Genomic DNA, 16,394 nt, shown 5'->3' with positions numbered 1-16,394 from the left:
ACTAGTCCACCGGCGGCATATCATACGCCGCTATTTTGCAAGGCCGGTCTTAGGCCATTGAAACCTATGTGACCGAAGGATCCACACTTTCATGGAACCCTCGCTAATTCAAGGTGTATAAATTATTAAATTAAACCATTTTATAACTTAAAACAGATTTCCCGCGCACTCCTGTCGATTTACCAGGAGCTCCTGGAAATCTCCCGAAATTGCAAAATATACGAAAAAGTCCTTAAAATATACGGAAATACATAAAAAAAAAATGTTATTTTGGGGTGTCATTCAATATGGAAAACGTCAATCCTACGCGCTATCGATAAAAACAGCATTATGCATTAGCCGTAATTGTGTAATCTGGTGAAAGAAGCTTCTCGCGCCTCAAATTAATGAAAAATTACTTGAGGTCAACAATTCTCAAAGATAGATTGAAACATTTGGTAATTCTTGCTATTGAGCGGGATTTATGTGGGAAACAAAATTATTATGATATACTGTATGACTCTGCTACACACAAGGCTCGTAAAGTAATTCTGTACGTAGTAAAGAATGAATAAAATGCATAGACGAATTTATTTTCTAATACTAACTCTTAAATTTGACTTATTGTCCGCTTCCCTACCCAAACTTGGCCCCGCGAAAACAGTTTCGAATAGGGCCCCACAATGCTTAAGTCCGGCCCTGCTATTTAGTGTTTTACAAGCTTCGGATGTTCCCTCAGAGTTGACGATTGTTTACTTCCAAGTCCAAACCTCCCGCATGGGATGGGAGCGGGCAGGGTTTGACAGTCAGCCATCCGTAGCGAGCTGTGAAAACGTGTTCGCCCCCCTTCCCCCTCTTGTTTTTTTTTTCGCAGGGTGACTATCCGCAGAAATAAGAGAGTGATCTTTCCTTTACTTCTTGTTTGACCTGTTTAGGGAAGAAGAGAATTATATATAGAGAGATATTTCTTGGAGCTGTTTTTTTTTGTTTCACATTCTATGTTTATGCTCCAGGTTGGGAAAGGCTGATCTCACTTGTCTTATTTTAATTTAGTTGTATTTCTTTAGACGGTATGATGAACGTAAATGGTTCTGTTCAAAGGTTCCTCAATCGTCAAGACCATTCTGGTTCGGGTTGTCAACCTCCGGACACTTTCTAAGCCGACGAAGGCCGCGCACCCAGGGGAATTCCTTTATATAGGCAAAGAGAGCTAGCATTCATCGGTTTTCGACTATTAAAATTTGTAAACGATAAGGTTAAAGGGCATATAAACCCAGCATGATTTGAGTTTCAAACATATATGTCAAGTTACGAATTTTTTTTTTTATCTTTTAATACTACACAGAAAGATCTTAGGTATCACTTACAGAGACAGCAGCATTGATGAAGAGCATAAGAAACAAAATTAATACAGTAATTAGTAATGGGACCCCACGATGACCCGCTAACCACCGTCAAAAAAACGTAAACTCAAACTCTATGGCCACATCACAAGGCCATTAGGGCTCGCAAAGATCTTCCTTCAGGGAACAGTACCAGGAAGAAGAAGAAGAAGAGGACGACAGAGAAAGCGATGAGAAGACATCAAAGAATGGACAGGCCTGTCAGTGAATGAAATTATATTCAAGACAAAGAATAGAGCGGAGTGGAGAAAGACGGTTGACAGATCATGTTTGGTGCCCCAGTGTCCAACAGACTAAGGCAGGGGTTCTCAACCTGTGGATCGCGACCCCCTTTGGGGTCGATTGACAATTTGCCAGGGGTCGCCTAAGACCATCGAAAATGTGGATTGTTATTGACTACTCTTCTATTGCTGTATGTGTGTGGGAAGGGGGGTCGCGGCAGAGTGGGAGATTGTAAAAAGGGGTCGTCGAGCATAAAAGGTTAAGAATCGCTGGACTAAGGGATGGGTTAAGGTGAATACCCCACACAATGTCACTTTGACACACATTAGACTCTCACTTTTCCCAAATTACATTGTGAAAAGAATGCACCATGCACAAAGTGCGATTTTTATTTGCGCATCAGTTACAAGAAATAGAACTCATTCCCTGGTGACATTCTTGACTCCATCGATAAAAGATTTACATCCTACTAAAAGAAAACATTTGCTAAAAAATGGCTGTACACATAAAGAGACAGTTCAGTTTGAAGTTATTTGTATTGTACTCAGTCAAAAAAGGTTTTAATATTTCGTACTTTATGAATGTTAATTCATAGATTTTTATGAATGTTAATTCATAGATTTTTATGAATGTTAATTCATAGATTTTTATGAATGTTAATTCATAGATTTTTATGAATGTTAATTCATAGATTTTTATGAATGTTAATTCATAGATTAGAGCCTCTACATTAAGACACTTTACAGTTGCAACAAAATACTTTAAGTTTAATAAACAGAATCGAAAAGTGAAGCAGACCTAGATATTCACCACAGCGTCCAGAGTAACCTATACAAGTTCTAAAATCTAACAAATTATCTTGTCTTATCTTATTCATTACTAAGTTTCTTTAAAAGGGATCATTACGTCCTATAAGTATCCCAAACATAGAACACTGAACTATAATCTTCAAATACGAAAACAAAACCTAATGCTATTAGAGCATGGAATGGGTTGCCTGAGTCAGCCAGGAAGTCCAATGACATGGAAGAATTTAAATTATCGATTAACATACATGACTAGATAGTAAAACCAATGACTTGGAAGACTTAATCATCTTTTTTGAAGTAACGTCTGTATTTTATAGGATAAGATGAGCTACGATCCATCTGTTAATCTAGTCCTACATGTTAATTAGAGACACTCTGCTAAGTCTTTGGATTTTCTGGCTGATGCAGGCAATCCTTTAGTCAGTGGCTCATTTGGGCGCACCCATTGTCTTCCGAGACAGAAGGAGCCATATATATATATATATATGTAACAGAGGGTGAGTGGATATAAACTTTGTAAAAGAAAAAAAACCCACAGATTTGAGCTAGAGGCTATAGGTTAAAAAAAGTCATGAGCCACCAGTCCATCCCCGCCTCCTTTTATACTGAACATTGGGAAGACATAGCTCTAGACCGCAACAGGTGGAGAGAGACAGTGACCAAGAAAGCTATGGACAGTGAAAGTACATGGGTCTCAGCTCAGGAAGAAAAACGTACAATCCGAAAAACGGTCAGCTCCTATACCACCGAAGCAAAAGCCACCTTAACCTGCGCTATCTGAGGACGGGAGTGTCTCTCCAAAATAGGGCTCCACAGCCACATGAGGAAGTGTGCTCTGAGATGAACCATAGTCGTTCTACGATTAAAGGTCGAATAAAATCACGATTTCATAATTTAAAACAAAATGTTACTCATAGATTTTTACCGAATTTGGTTTCGGTAATCGGATTTCCTGTATACAAGGTCTACATACTTTATTACCAGGCTTACGTTTCTATGAGTTTATGTTTTTGTCAACATTTCGAAAGCCAAGTACGAACGCTGCAAGGCAGGCACTTGATTGGAACCTGCAAGGAAATACAAAATTGAGCAGACCCAAAGAAAACCTGGAAGAGGTCAGTCATCAGTGAAGCTGAGGGTACTGGAATGACATGGGAGGAAATGAAGAAAGCTGCTCAGAACCTAGTTCGGTGGAGAGGTGTGGTTGAGACCTGTTAGGCGCTTCCGTGTTGTGTATTACGCAGCTAAGTGAAACGGAGGTAACACTCAAATAACGAAATCCAATAACACAGGCGAAAGGCCACCAAGATAAGATAGTCGACGCTGATAGCGAATGTCGAATAAATTTAATAAAAATGAAGGGAACCGTCGAATGTCGTCAAGCTAAATCTCTACGTTCATAAAATCTGCCTCTCTCTAAAGCCGTCAAGAGTAGTCTGTTTACGTTTCGCTATTCTTCCTAAATTCCTGTTCTTGTTTTTATTAGTCGCGTCATTGTCTTTAGGTCAAAACTTCCCTTATTTACGAAACAAATAACTAATTCCTAATCGTGCCATAACAGACCCTACTCTCCCTTGGGGGTTTACTGGAATAAGTAAGTAAGTTGTCAACATTCAAACTTTACTTTTTTGTCAAGTCTACAGATGGCGTCACGTGATCATGTCACTTCTGCTAGTCGCGCTCGTCTTGTGTTTCTACATTATTTTAATCTTCGGAGTGCCGTTCGAAATCAAAAAGTCTGCCCCCAAGCCAATCAAGATGGAGTTTATCAACGCCTCTGACTCTACAAGTGTGAAAGCCTTTGCGAACAAGTGGGTTGGGTTTCCGCACTTAAGTTACATCAACTGTCAGGTACATTAATCTTAAAACTAATCTTTAAAGCAATCTTAAAACCAATCATAAAGCTACATCAAGTGTCAGGGGAAATATTTTGAACGTTACATCAACCGTTGGGTAAATTAATCTTGTCTTACATTAACTTACATCAGTTAAAGGAGATGGAATAACCGCTACTCACGCTCTATGGAGCTTGGTGGCTTGGCGATAAAACGCTTAGCTTCCGAACCAAAAGTCCCAGGCTCGAATCTCGATGACGACTGCGATTTCTAATTCCGGGATTTTTAGGGCGTCCCTGAGTCCACCCAACTCTAATGGGTACCTAACATAAGTTGGGGAAAGTACAGGCGGTTGTTCATTGTGCTAACCACATGACACCCTCGTTAACCGTCTGCCATAGAAATGGATGAGCTTTATATCCTCTGCTTTATAGCTCGAAAAGTCTGAAGGTGAACTTTACTATATTAATTGTGTAATAAATTTTCGCTAGTGCACATTTGGTCTCGGTGAGGCGGGAGGAAGAACGTTAAATCAAACAGCATTTATAATGACATTGGATTGATCTAAAGACGTGGAGTTGTAAGGTTCGTATTTTAAATAATCTGTAGGCCTACAACTAATATAATTTCATGACGCTGTCTGTAGAAATTATCCTTTTGCAACATTATCTGAGGGTAGGGGTTAAAAACAATTGAAACAATTCTACAAGAACCAGAAAATGTGTTGAAAAATATAAAATTTTCTTTTAAAATAGCATACTTAACAAGTTTTGACGAAACAAAGCTTATTATAATGGTGAGCTGATAATTACAGCGGTGAATAGGATCACTTATGTGGTATTGCGGTGTTTAAAAAACAAATCTGCTATTTGATAATTAAATATTGTTTGAAATGAAGGTTGTAAATATCTGAATAATTTATTTAACTGAAATATTATACACATGAGTTAGAATGGGCAGAATCCGGTTTCCGCTTCATTTTGCAAGGGGTAGAGAGTTTTTTTTATTATTTTTTATTTTTTTTATTATAGGTATAAATGTTAATTCTGTCACTTTTTTCGAATGCTTTTATATAGCGCATCCTCAATAATATATTATGCTCAGTGCGTTATGGTCCAATCTCTTCTGTGGTGGGTGGAAGGAGGTGGCATCTGGGAAAAAGTTTTCTGTGCTGCCTTTAGGTCTCAGTAAACACAACTCTGCTCGAGTTAAGCCCCATTGATAGTTAGCCAAGCCTGCTTCATATGTAGCCAATCCTCTTTGACAGGTAGTGAAGCATCATTGATAGGTAACCAAGCCTCCTAGATAGGTAGCCAAGTCAAGCCAATTTGTTTAAGCCTTTTAGCCACACAGAACACCATTCTCGGATCAAGTTGAAACTTTTATACATTTATATTCAATTATTTATTGTCTATGACAATACATGAATCAATAAAAACTAACCAATTAGTTAGTCAATTTGTGGTAATTATATACTTCTGTTTGTATATAGAAAAGGAAGATAATCTTACAGTACTGAGGGATAAGCAGTATTGGAGTGGTTTTTCCCCTTACATAAGCTTTATTGGTTGTTTTCGTTTTTTTTGGACATTCATTCAGTGGAAGATGATTACGTCAGACCTCGTGTAAAACGGCAGGAAATGGAAAATGGTAGGTTTGGAACTCTTGACTATTGATAAGACAGTCCGAAGTGCATATCACAAGACCCGGCAGCCACCAGGGTGAGCAGGAGAGGTTTCTATAAGTCTAAGGCTGCATGTATACTACACGGTTTTGACGAGTTTTTACAAAGCTTTAATCAACTCTGTCTGTCTGGCAAAAGTTCAAACATTTCTCCCACATCCGTTCTCGGATAAAGTTGAAACTTAGCACAAATATTCATTTGTGAAGACAATACGTGAATCAATTTAAAAAAAAACAAGTAATAAATTAATTACTGGTAATTAATTATTTTGTTTGACACCTTCAGTATTTACGGATATGGGCATGTAGGGCTTTTTACCCCTAGACAACTGTACACGTTATTTCTCCCACAGCCATTCTCGGCTCAAGCTGAAAACGAATGCTCTATGCTTGCGACAAGCAGCCTATCTCTTCGCTTTAACTACACATTAATTTTATTTCAGAAGTAAACGCAAGTTTTAGTTGATTTCGACTTTAGTCATTGATTTGTATCAAGTTTTTTTTTTCTGCCTAGTTATATAACCTTTTGTTCTGCTTTTATCAACCCCTAGGAAGTTCTTACGTATCCAATCACTAACGAGGCGTTTGAAAAGACGGTGCATCGTGTTGCTGACTCAGCTCTCGCAACGGAAAGTTCCGATTGTCCCAGCTTCCGGACAAAGCATGGATTTCACAGATTTCCCAACATCACGGAAGAAGAACGGGAATTCCCCATCGCTTTTATTGTTTTGTTTCACAAAGACCTAGATCAGGTATAATCAACAAAGATGCGGTGTCATGAATCTTTTTTTTTTTTTGTATACATTACAAAATATTAATCAGGACCGTTCTTTTGGGTTAGGGGCTTTAAAGCGCAAAGAAGAATCATAATCAATTATTTATCATAATCTTACATACAGGCAGATGCGCTCCATCTATATTCCATGAACACTCCATAGAAATATAGGCTTATAAATAAGAAGTATTTAATAATAATATAGCCTCACAATGTATTGCCTAACTAAAATATTTAAATTAATTTTTTTGGCGCCTTTCTGCGTGTGGCTCCCCCATGAGGGTGGAGCCCGGAGATATCGTGCCCCCCTCGCTACACCTCTGCATACAGGGCCAGCCTTAACAATTGCGGGGCCCTATGCGGAACGGATTGAACGATGCCCAGTCTTGGTAAGGATAATAAGTAAAAATAAAGATTTGTATTAGAAAATAAAATTAGCTTTTGCATTACATTTTTATTAAATGAAATCTGACAATACCGTTTTTTTTTTTTTGGGGGGGGGGGGGTGGGGGTGGGGGGTTGTCGTGCTTAGGTTTGGTGTTTTCCATTTTGAATGACACCCCAAAATGACAAGTCTATTTTTCAGGAGTTTTCTGGAGGTTTAAATAATTTCAGAAGATATTTATTAGCTCATGGAAAATCAAGAGGCCACAGAAACCCTGTTATAAGTTATAAAGATGTAATTTAATTATTTACACTTATAATTAGCACGGGGCCTATCAAAGTTCGAGGCCCACTGCGGCCGCATTTGTTGCAGTGGCCTAAGGCCGGCCCTGCTTACATAACGCCATCCCAAGTTATTTTATCTGCGTACACTTCTAATTTCACATTTACCGGAAATGTCCACACGTTTAGCACTTAGAAGACATATTAGTTTAAATTCCGCTACCCTTGAAAATGTGTATGTCTCAAATATATGGGACCACTAGGTCCAGATTAGTTTCCGGTGGGCCCCATAGACAATCACCTAGTTACGCTGCTTCTCTGATATTAATTATAACTTATTTCAATAGATTTAATTGATTGGTGAATTTACTTGCAAATAGTCCAGACTAGTTTTCGTTGGGCCCCATTTTTAGAAGGTGCCATAGACAATCACCTAGTTAAGCTCCGTCTCTGATATTAATTATAACTTATTTCAATAGATTTAATTGATTGGTGAATTTATTTGCAAATAGCCTCGTGAGAACAAGGTCAATGGACCTCATTCACCAATCGTTAACAAACAACATTTAGCCACGTGATAATATTTATAAAACAATGAAAAAAAAACGTATCACGCGACAGTCTTTATGGATTACGTAATTTGTATAGAAGAGATAGAGAATCACCTGGCTAAATGTTGTTTGTTTACGATTGGTGAATGAGGTCCATTACAATCACACATTTGTTTTTCTTTGACTTACCAGGTTCTGTTTCTACTTCGGGCCATCTACAGGCCACATAATGTGTACTGTCTGAGTGTGGACTTGAACTCGGGGCCAACATTCATTCAGCACGTCCGGTCAGTCATAACCTGCCTTCCCAATGTCTTCCTGGCCAAGACCCTGGAACCAATCGTCTACGCCGGCTTCAGCCGTCTCATGGCAGATATTCATTGCATGAAGGAGCTACTGACTAGTCCAGTGAGGTGGCGCTATCTAGTGAACATACCGGGACAACAGTTTCCCCTGAGGTACATCTACAGGTGTATTTCTTTTAGTAAAGTGATTTCATTTTCTGCTCTTCTCTGACCAAACAATGCGAAAAAAAAAATACGAACACAAAAAAAAAAAGAAAAGATCAGCATTAACACGAAAAAAAAAGCTGCTATTATATTATACTCGAAAGTAAATTTTATTTAAGTCTTTCTCTCCGTCATTATTTTCCACGTTTCAACGGAATTCTTCCTATTGCTGGGTAGTATTTCACTACCGGTACTCTTTGTTAATTAACCTCTAAAAACCTTTTTCGTTTGTTATCAGAAAATGTTTTAGTTGGTAAAGAGTTAAAGGGGACTGACTGCATGCACTTTTTAAATACGACTAAAGTAAAGTTGATAAAATCTAACATTAATTTAATTTAATGAGTTCAAATCAACGATGGTATCGTCAGTTAGGAGAGAAAGAGTTAAAACAACGTATGTTGGCCTATCTGTTTGACATTATTGACGGAATGTCTAAGGGGTTCGAATTCCGCCTTCTCGAACTCTTTGTTGGGCTTCGGGGCTTTATAAATCTGTCTCCTGCTGAAACACTTGTATTTTATAAATTACACACAAGAGCGCAGGTCTGCAGGTTGATCCGCACTCAGTCAAAAATCTTCTTTGCATCTTTCTATTAACAAATACCACGAAAATAATCATGTTTCTTAGCTATTTCGTCACTTACATTCACAAGATTCACAGTGTATAATCCATTCTGTTACTATGACTAATAGGACTAATCTTACTTCGAGTGACATCTTTTGTTACTATGGCAAATCTTACTTGGTGTGAAAATGAAATAGTTCAAAGCTTTGAAAAAAACCTTGGAACTATGTTAGACAATAACAGTCACAAGAACTCTTTTGTTCCATTGGTAATTAAATGTAACTTTAACTCACTGTTGTACATGTCATATGAAATGTTAAAGAGGAACTGGGGTTTGAACGTATACCTTGTGTGCTGTCGTATAACGTTTTGCTCTAATTATGTTTTTTTTTTTTTCTAATTCACAATTGTACAACAAAATTCCTCAATGATAATAAAGATTATTATAATTAATAGTATTTATATCTTCTGTTGCTTGCAGAACAAACCTGGAGATGGTTAAAATCTTTAAAATTTACAACGGCGCCAATGACCAGCTCGGTGTCTCTGGGAAGAAGTCTTTGCCGAGACGTTACAAGATCAAACATCACGTGGTTTGGGACAAGAAAACAGGTAATGTTTAGTGGGGAGGGTCAAGCGTGACACAATAGCGGGTATTACAACAGCGTGACGAGGTTACCGGTATTGCATTAGCGTGACAAGATTACTGGCATTACTCAAGCGTGACAAAATTGTTGGTGTTAATTAGCTTAACAAGTTTACTGGTATTCCTTTAGCGCGACAAGGTCGCTGGTATTGTTTAAGGCTAAAGATTTTTAACTTTTTCATTAAAGGGGGACAAACCTTGGAATGAAACTAAAAACAACTGTACCTGCTTTTGTCCTCTAGTGGTGTATATTTATAGCTTTCGTGGATCGAATTCCAACTACACACCAATGTAACTTATAACCAGTGTATGTTCACTCAAGTTGATGATATCTACTCACATCTTACACCCTGCACCTCTTACAACTAAGGATAGTAGTATAGTGATAAAAAAACGGGACTATAAGTCATTTCATAGTCAGGGCAGTATTATTTTAAACTGTGATATATTATAAATGATGTGTTGTTGCGTAATTGTTGCTTAGAAATTTGTTTTTTAAAGGGGAAATATATTATTGTTTTTGTGTTGGCAGGTAGAAATATCACAGCAGAGTCAGTGGGTAGATATCCTCCTCCACCGCACAACTTTCAGATCGTGAAGGGAAGCGCCTATGGAACATTCTCCAGGGCCTTCGTGGAGTTCGCCATGACAGATCGTAGGGCTCATGACCTGATTGAGTGGTCACGGGGCATTGAGAGTCCAGACGAGTACGTTTGGTCAACTCTCCATCATACGAAGATAATGAAAGTTCCTGGAGGATTTACTGGTAGGTCAACCTAGAAGGGAATATACTTATGGAGTAGTCAATACTTCCCAGCATGCTCAGTGCCACTGTTAATTCAGCTTGGCTTCAGGAAATAGAAAAGGATGATTCTTAGAATGACGGAGAGCATCGTTAGAGGCCTACTCAAAATTCGGCCCTGTGAAAAACATGGGGAAAGCCAATTTCATGAGAATTGATTGCAGGTCAAGAGTTACTCCAATCAACATTGGTCATACATAGTTTAAAGAAATAGAAAAGATGCATCTCATGATGTGGCATGTCGGAGAGAAAAAAAGAGAGCTGTATTTCAAAAACTGCAGCCTATCTCCGCAACAAATCAATCAGCCTCTAGAGTCTTAGGAGTCGTAATATCTTCCGTTTGTATTAGCTCACTACTCTGACAAACAATATTCCAAAGAAGAGACTAGTAGCTGGGTATACTAAGCTATACTGTCCACCTTGCACTTAGTGACAAACAATATTCCAAAGTAGAGACTAGTAGCTGGGTATACTAAGCTATACTGTCCACCTTGCACTTAGTGACAAACAATATTCAAAAGAAGAGACTAGTAGCTGGGTATACTAAGCTATACTGTCCACCTTGCACTTAGCGACAAACAATATTCCAAAGTAGAGACTAGTAGCTGGGTATACTAAGCTATACTGTCCACCTTGCACTTAGCGACAAACAATATTTCAAAGAAGAGACTAGTTGCTTGGTATACTAAACTATACAGTCCACCTTGCACTTAGCGACAAACAATATTCCAAAGAAGAGACTAGTAGCTGGGTATACTAAACTATACAGTCCACCTTGCACTTAGCGACAAACAATATTTCAAAGAAGAGACTAGTTGCTTGGTATACTAAACTATACAGTCCACCTTGCACTTAGCGACCGGCCCTGTGGACCAGTGGGGGAGGGTATCTGGGAGAAGGTTCTCATTTTGCCTTTAGCCGTTCAGTAAACACAACTCTGCTCGAGTCAGGATATGAACCCGGGCCCCCTTGCTAGGTAACCAAGCCTCACAGTCACACATCTCACACTGGTTAGCTATTGAATGTCTTTCAAAAAACAACAACTGCTGACTTATAGCATACATCCCGATATCCCAATTGAAAACTTCACTAGGACATATAATATAAGGGAAACTGTTCTCAGCCTGTAATACAATAACACTGCTCGAATGATCAATTCTTGGCTTTCTACAACAAGATTACACTAAACTGTGTTTATTTACTTAAGAGTCAGATGTCCTCCTTTATCGTTCGAGACTTCCGGTCCCTTTTATAAACTAGGTGACCAGGGAAAGGATTTTATCCCGTGGCCAGGATGAGAAATTGTCTTTTCACCAACCCCTCTGTCTGAGGTCCCTCTACGATTTAGGTGATCATGTAGTCACACCCGTCTTGTCATGTTGCATGTTCGCTCTGAATTCATCCTCTCATGCGGGCCGGAGGCCCTAGCCCCACGGAAGGGTACCTCATTTGCCTATAATGTCCCACCTAAGCCGTGCGAGGGTCCATCCCCACCCGTATGGCCCCCGTTAGGGAACGGAGCGGTGGGGGGTTTGGACAGGTTAGCGAGCCTTTTTTACATCCCAACCAAATGCAGTGTACACTCGCTAGAGCGTACTTGTGGTAGCCCACTGAGAGCTATGGCCTATCTGACTCCCTTGGCGGACGTTTCCACGGAGGCGCCACGCTGAGGCGAAGGTAGCTGGAATATCCTCCGATAGATTAAAGAAGACCACGGTAAGCATATAAAGATATAAAATGTAAAAAAAATCAAGAGTCGTCTGCCTTGCTTAATAGCAAGTTATATTGTTTGAACCATGACTAGGTGACCCAGAAAGTAAGAGGTCTATGACGACCTTCGTAGCCTGGCAACGCGAAGTCCCTTGTGAGTCCATACATGTCAGGTGGATTTGTATTTTCTCGGCAGCTGGTAAGTGTTATAAAACGTTTGCTAGTACTTTGTGGTTTTAATAACAAGAGACTTTCTCTTATATGATTGGTGAACTATTCCTCAGTTGTGGTGACGCCTATGCGCTTACTGACTGGACCTTATTCTCCAAAAGGAAAAGTCACGTGATAACCATTGGTAAAACAACGAAAAAAAAACTGTCACGTGATAACCATTGTGGATTCGAATTAGGTCGTAAGTTGTGTAGAAGAGATAGAGAATCACGTGGCTCAATGTTGTGTATTTAAGATTGGTGAATGAAGTCTATTGTAAAAGATGACAATGTATCCATGGTTATTAGAGTGGGACCGCTGTTCTAATTTCTAAGCTGCAATGTGATTCCTATAAAATATCTTCCATCTTCTTGTCCACTTTGCCTGCTTCAAATTCTGAAATTATTAATTGTTGTGACACGGTTACTGTGTGGTCAACCGTGACACACGGTCAAGTGTTGGGTATCGAGAGTTAGGGGACTTGGGGGGGAAGTGAAAAGAAACAAGAGAGAGAAAAAAGTCAGCGAGTGAAGGATGAGATCTGTATACAACGTTGCCGAGTCTATATGTTTTGTTAAAATGTTCCATAATTAAAAGGCACTGTAAACGTAAAAGGACTTGTTTCTTCACATTAATCAACTTTGAGAATTGGGGGTAAATATTTCTTTAAGACAAAATGATATTGGAGCGTAGGGTAGATACCGATTTTCAGACTTTGCGGGGCAGATGATGTAGAGCTTATCTATTTCTATGGCTCACGGTTAACGAGGTTGTCATGTAGCCAGCACAATGACCAACCGCCTTTACCCCCCCCCCAAACGTATCCCAGATACCCTTTAACTCTTTCTCTCCGTAATTATTTACCACATTCTGGTGGAATCAACGTTGGTATCGTCAGTTAGGAGAGAAAGAGTTAAAGTAGAGTGGACTCAATGGCGTTCTAAAATTCCTGAAGTTCCAATTCCCAGTCTTCACCTGGATTCGAACTCTAAACTTGCCGGCTTGGAGCCAAGCACTTTACCACTTGGCCACCACACAACAAATGTGTCGAGGGAAGCGGTAATCACAAGTATCTTAGTTTGAAGTGGTATTGTGTGGCTAACCCATCAACTTACCATTTTTACTTTTCCTTGAATATAGATGCTGACCATTTGTTTGGTTAGAGCCCAGTAGAATTAAGATTCCAATATTTACTTGGATTTGAACTAATGACCGGCTAAAATAACTAAAGGCTCTTCCACCCGACCTGTTCTCTTAAACCTCGAGGTTTTAAGTTTAAAACTTTAATTGCTAGAGTAGGTGCAGAATAATTTTATTTATTTTTTGGCTTTTCACACTTCATTATTAAATCTTCCAGATTTGCCTATGCTGAAGAGGAGACCGGAACTGTTTGCCAACAAGTTCTACATCGACCTTCACCCTGTGGCCCTACACTGCCTCGATCAGTACATTTTCAATCTTACCATCACCAATCAAGTCAGAGACTTGCAGTTGTATCGGGAACTTCCGTTTATTTTGACCAAGCAGAGACCAACGTTGATGAATACGTAATTTACCTCCTGGTTACCATGACTACAAACATTTGGATTCGGCTAATAACAATATACTATGCAACAGTTATGATATGTTACTAAGAGACTTTATCATTTTATATTTAGCGGCGCTAATGTTTTTCCAACATCTTGTTTTCAAATTGTAAAAAGATTAAAATATGTAGAGAAAAAATAAGCACTTTGGAATTATTTTAGTCTATAATACAAAGTTATTGTCTAGTGTTGAGTTTGTTTCGTATCCCTTATATACACGTGGAAGATTTGTGACATTCGGGTTTTTTTATACAATCAAGTCAGCAGACCCTCAATAAATGCTAAAGTTCCATCTCGTATTGGCATGTCATGTGGTGGATGGTTAAGGTCCCAAGAAAAGTGTAAACAGGAAGTTAACTAACACATTGGAGTCTCCAGGATAAAAATAAATTCACATAATAGTAAACATTAATTAGAGAATTCTTTTTAAGGGGGGGGGGGGTATTTCCTCTACTTGAACAATCGATTAGAAAACTATGAATAGTGGAGACCAGCATGATTCAGGGTTCCACAAATCAGTCTGTTGCGTTCATAGCTTGGAAGCCTTATGTTAAGTCTATTTTTGTACATTTAATATTGAATTTTTATATAATGGGTAATATTGCATGATATATATAGATATATATGTAGATTGACTGAGAATAATCTTTATTATCCTTGTTCATTTATCGAAAAGCTTTTCCTTAAGCCTCTAGCCCTCTACTTGCCCCATCCATCAAGCTCTGGCCCTCTACTTGCCCCATCCATCAAGCTCTGGTCCTAACTTCATTTGAAATTACCCTTTGATTATAATATCACCTTATGTAATAGCCCATGCAACGTCAGAGGTTTGACTGTCAAAGTCTTTACAACATTTTATGGACAACATATTGGAAAACATTTCGATATATTTACGTTGTTGATCGCTTCTTTGACACATTGAGTAAATCGGAAATGTATCAAAAGGATGCCCTTTTTAAGTGGCAAAAAATATATTTTTTTAAGTCTCTAATTCTAAAAGAAAGTTAAAATAATAAAAATCCATAAATAGTGTTTCCCAACTTATTTCGGTCTGAAGGTTCAACACATTTTACACAGAGGCATCTCGGATCAAGAAAAAAATACCAGATACTGAAATGCTTCGAAGAGCGGGTCAGCAAAGCATCCACACAATCTGGACGCAGTCCCATCTGCGATGGGCAGGACACGTCTACAGAATGGAAGACCACCGCATCCCTAAACGACTCTTGTATGGCCAATTAAGGGAAGGAAAGCGCTCACAAGGTGGAGAAAGAAAATGCTTTAGGGACACCCTCAAAGCTTCTCTGAAAGCCTTCAGCATAGACCCAGCCACCTGGGAGACAGAGGCACATGACAGAGCATCATGGCGTCGCGGTGTGAAAACTGGCGCACAAATTGCCGACGAAAAGAGAACAGAACTGGCAGAAGAAAGACAAAGCCAATGACACTAGCTCCAGCTGGAATAACCTGCCCAGTGTGCAGCCGAACATTCCGGGCTCACATAGGTCTCACCAGCCACATGAGGAGGCATAAAACCCCAGTGCAAAGCCCTCAGCCCCCTGGATGACAAAAGTGGTCATCATCGAACCACGATGGACGAACTATATATAGATCTATATCTCGGATAACATCAAAATGTTTATTGGAACTCATCGTCTGCATCTTCTTAATGCACTGTAAGCAAAGGTTTGGTCGGGTCGGATAACGTCACGTGACTCGCTTGCCTCAGTTTGGACATCAATGCTTTAAAGTTTTACATTGCATGCCTTCCTCATAACCTTTGCTAATAAATGTAGATCCAAATATTCTCTATTAAATAAACTTAGAACCGCTGAAATAGTTCTAGTGCTACTCAAACTATAAATAGAATCTATTATAAGAATGAAGGTGTCAAGAGGTCATAAAATATGATTTTAATTTTACCGTGTGTGTGTAGAAGAAATAGGTCTGACCTTTTGACTTAAGTCAAACGGGAAACGTGTTGACACAATAATCAAGCGGTCTCTAGCATTGAGGTCTTTGTAAAAGATGAAAGGGAAAGCAGAAGGAAAAGAAGAATCATTCAAAGAGATCGTGGATACTGTAAACTCTTTTTAAGTTGGAGAAATTTAGTTTAAGTTTTGTATTCTAAGCCGAAAATCTTTTTATCCGGCGGTGTCCAATAGTTTGTTGGCCTTGTGGAAGGGCAGGATTTACCTATAAGCACCACAGCTACAGCTAAGGCCCCCAGGAAATATTTAGTACTGACATCTATAATATCCAGACATATAAATGGGCTCCATACCTCAAATAGCTTAGGGCCTTTTCAGGTCGAAATCCGGCACTGGCCTTGGGGTCGTGTAAATTACCTGCACACGTGACACGAGTCACATCAATGAAAACAAGAATTAAAACAGATCGTCTGCGGCCTGATCATGCACTGCGGGAAGAAGTTACCAAAGGTT

At 39.1% G+C, this 16,394-nt stretch overlaps 1 protein-coding gene across 3 annotated transcripts; it reads left to right on the top strand.

The window, feature by feature from the left end:
• Positions 1-2,040: 2,040 nt before the first annotated feature.
• On the top strand, positions 2,041-14,092 carry LOC106051358 (N-acetyllactosaminide beta-1,6-N-acetylglucosaminyl-transferase-like). 3 transcript variants are annotated; one of them, XM_056031453.1, is made up of 8 exons: positions 2,041-2,161; positions 4,050-4,264; positions 6,483-6,683; positions 8,116-8,381; positions 9,478-9,608; positions 10,175-10,408; positions 12,249-12,353; positions 13,722-14,092. In XM_056031453.1, exons 1-8 carry the CDS (start codon positions 2,098-2,100, stop codon positions 13,913-13,915), a joined length of 1,410 nt encoding a protein of 469 aa, XP_055887428.1. In that variant the 5' UTR covers positions 2,041-2,097; the 3' UTR covers positions 13,916-14,092. The 3 variants fall into 3 exon arrangements, with proteins under 3 accessions (XP_055887428.1, XP_055887430.1, XP_055887429.1); XM_056031454.1 differs by having other exon boundaries at positions 2,073-2,161; positions 4,057-4,264; XM_056031455.1 differs by lacking the exon at positions 12,249-12,353.
• Positions 14,093-16,394: the final 2,302 nt, after the last annotated feature.

Source organism: Biomphalaria glabrata, chromosome 6, assembly GCF_947242115.1.
Source record: "Biomphalaria glabrata chromosome 6, xgBioGlab47.1, whole genome shotgun sequence".
Lineage (NCBI taxonomy): Eukaryota > Metazoa > Mollusca > Gastropoda > Planorbidae > Biomphalaria > Biomphalaria glabrata.
This window is presented reverse-complemented; position numbering and strand designations above follow the sequence as displayed.

Excerpts from the sequence above, each read along its gene's own strand:
- LOC106051358 (XM_056031453.1), top strand. The coding sequence starts at position 2,098 with ATGGCTGTACACATAAAGAGACAGTTCAGTTTGAAGTTATTTGTATTG. Across the intron at positions 6,684-8,115 it reads TTCACAAAGACCTAGATCAG|GTTCTGTTTCTACTTCGGGC; the intron begins GTATAATCAACA and ends TTGACTTACCAG. Across the intron at positions 8,382-9,477 it reads GGACAACAGTTTCCCCTGAG|AACAAACCTGGAGATGGTTA; the intron begins GTACATCTACAG and ends TGTTGCTTGCAG.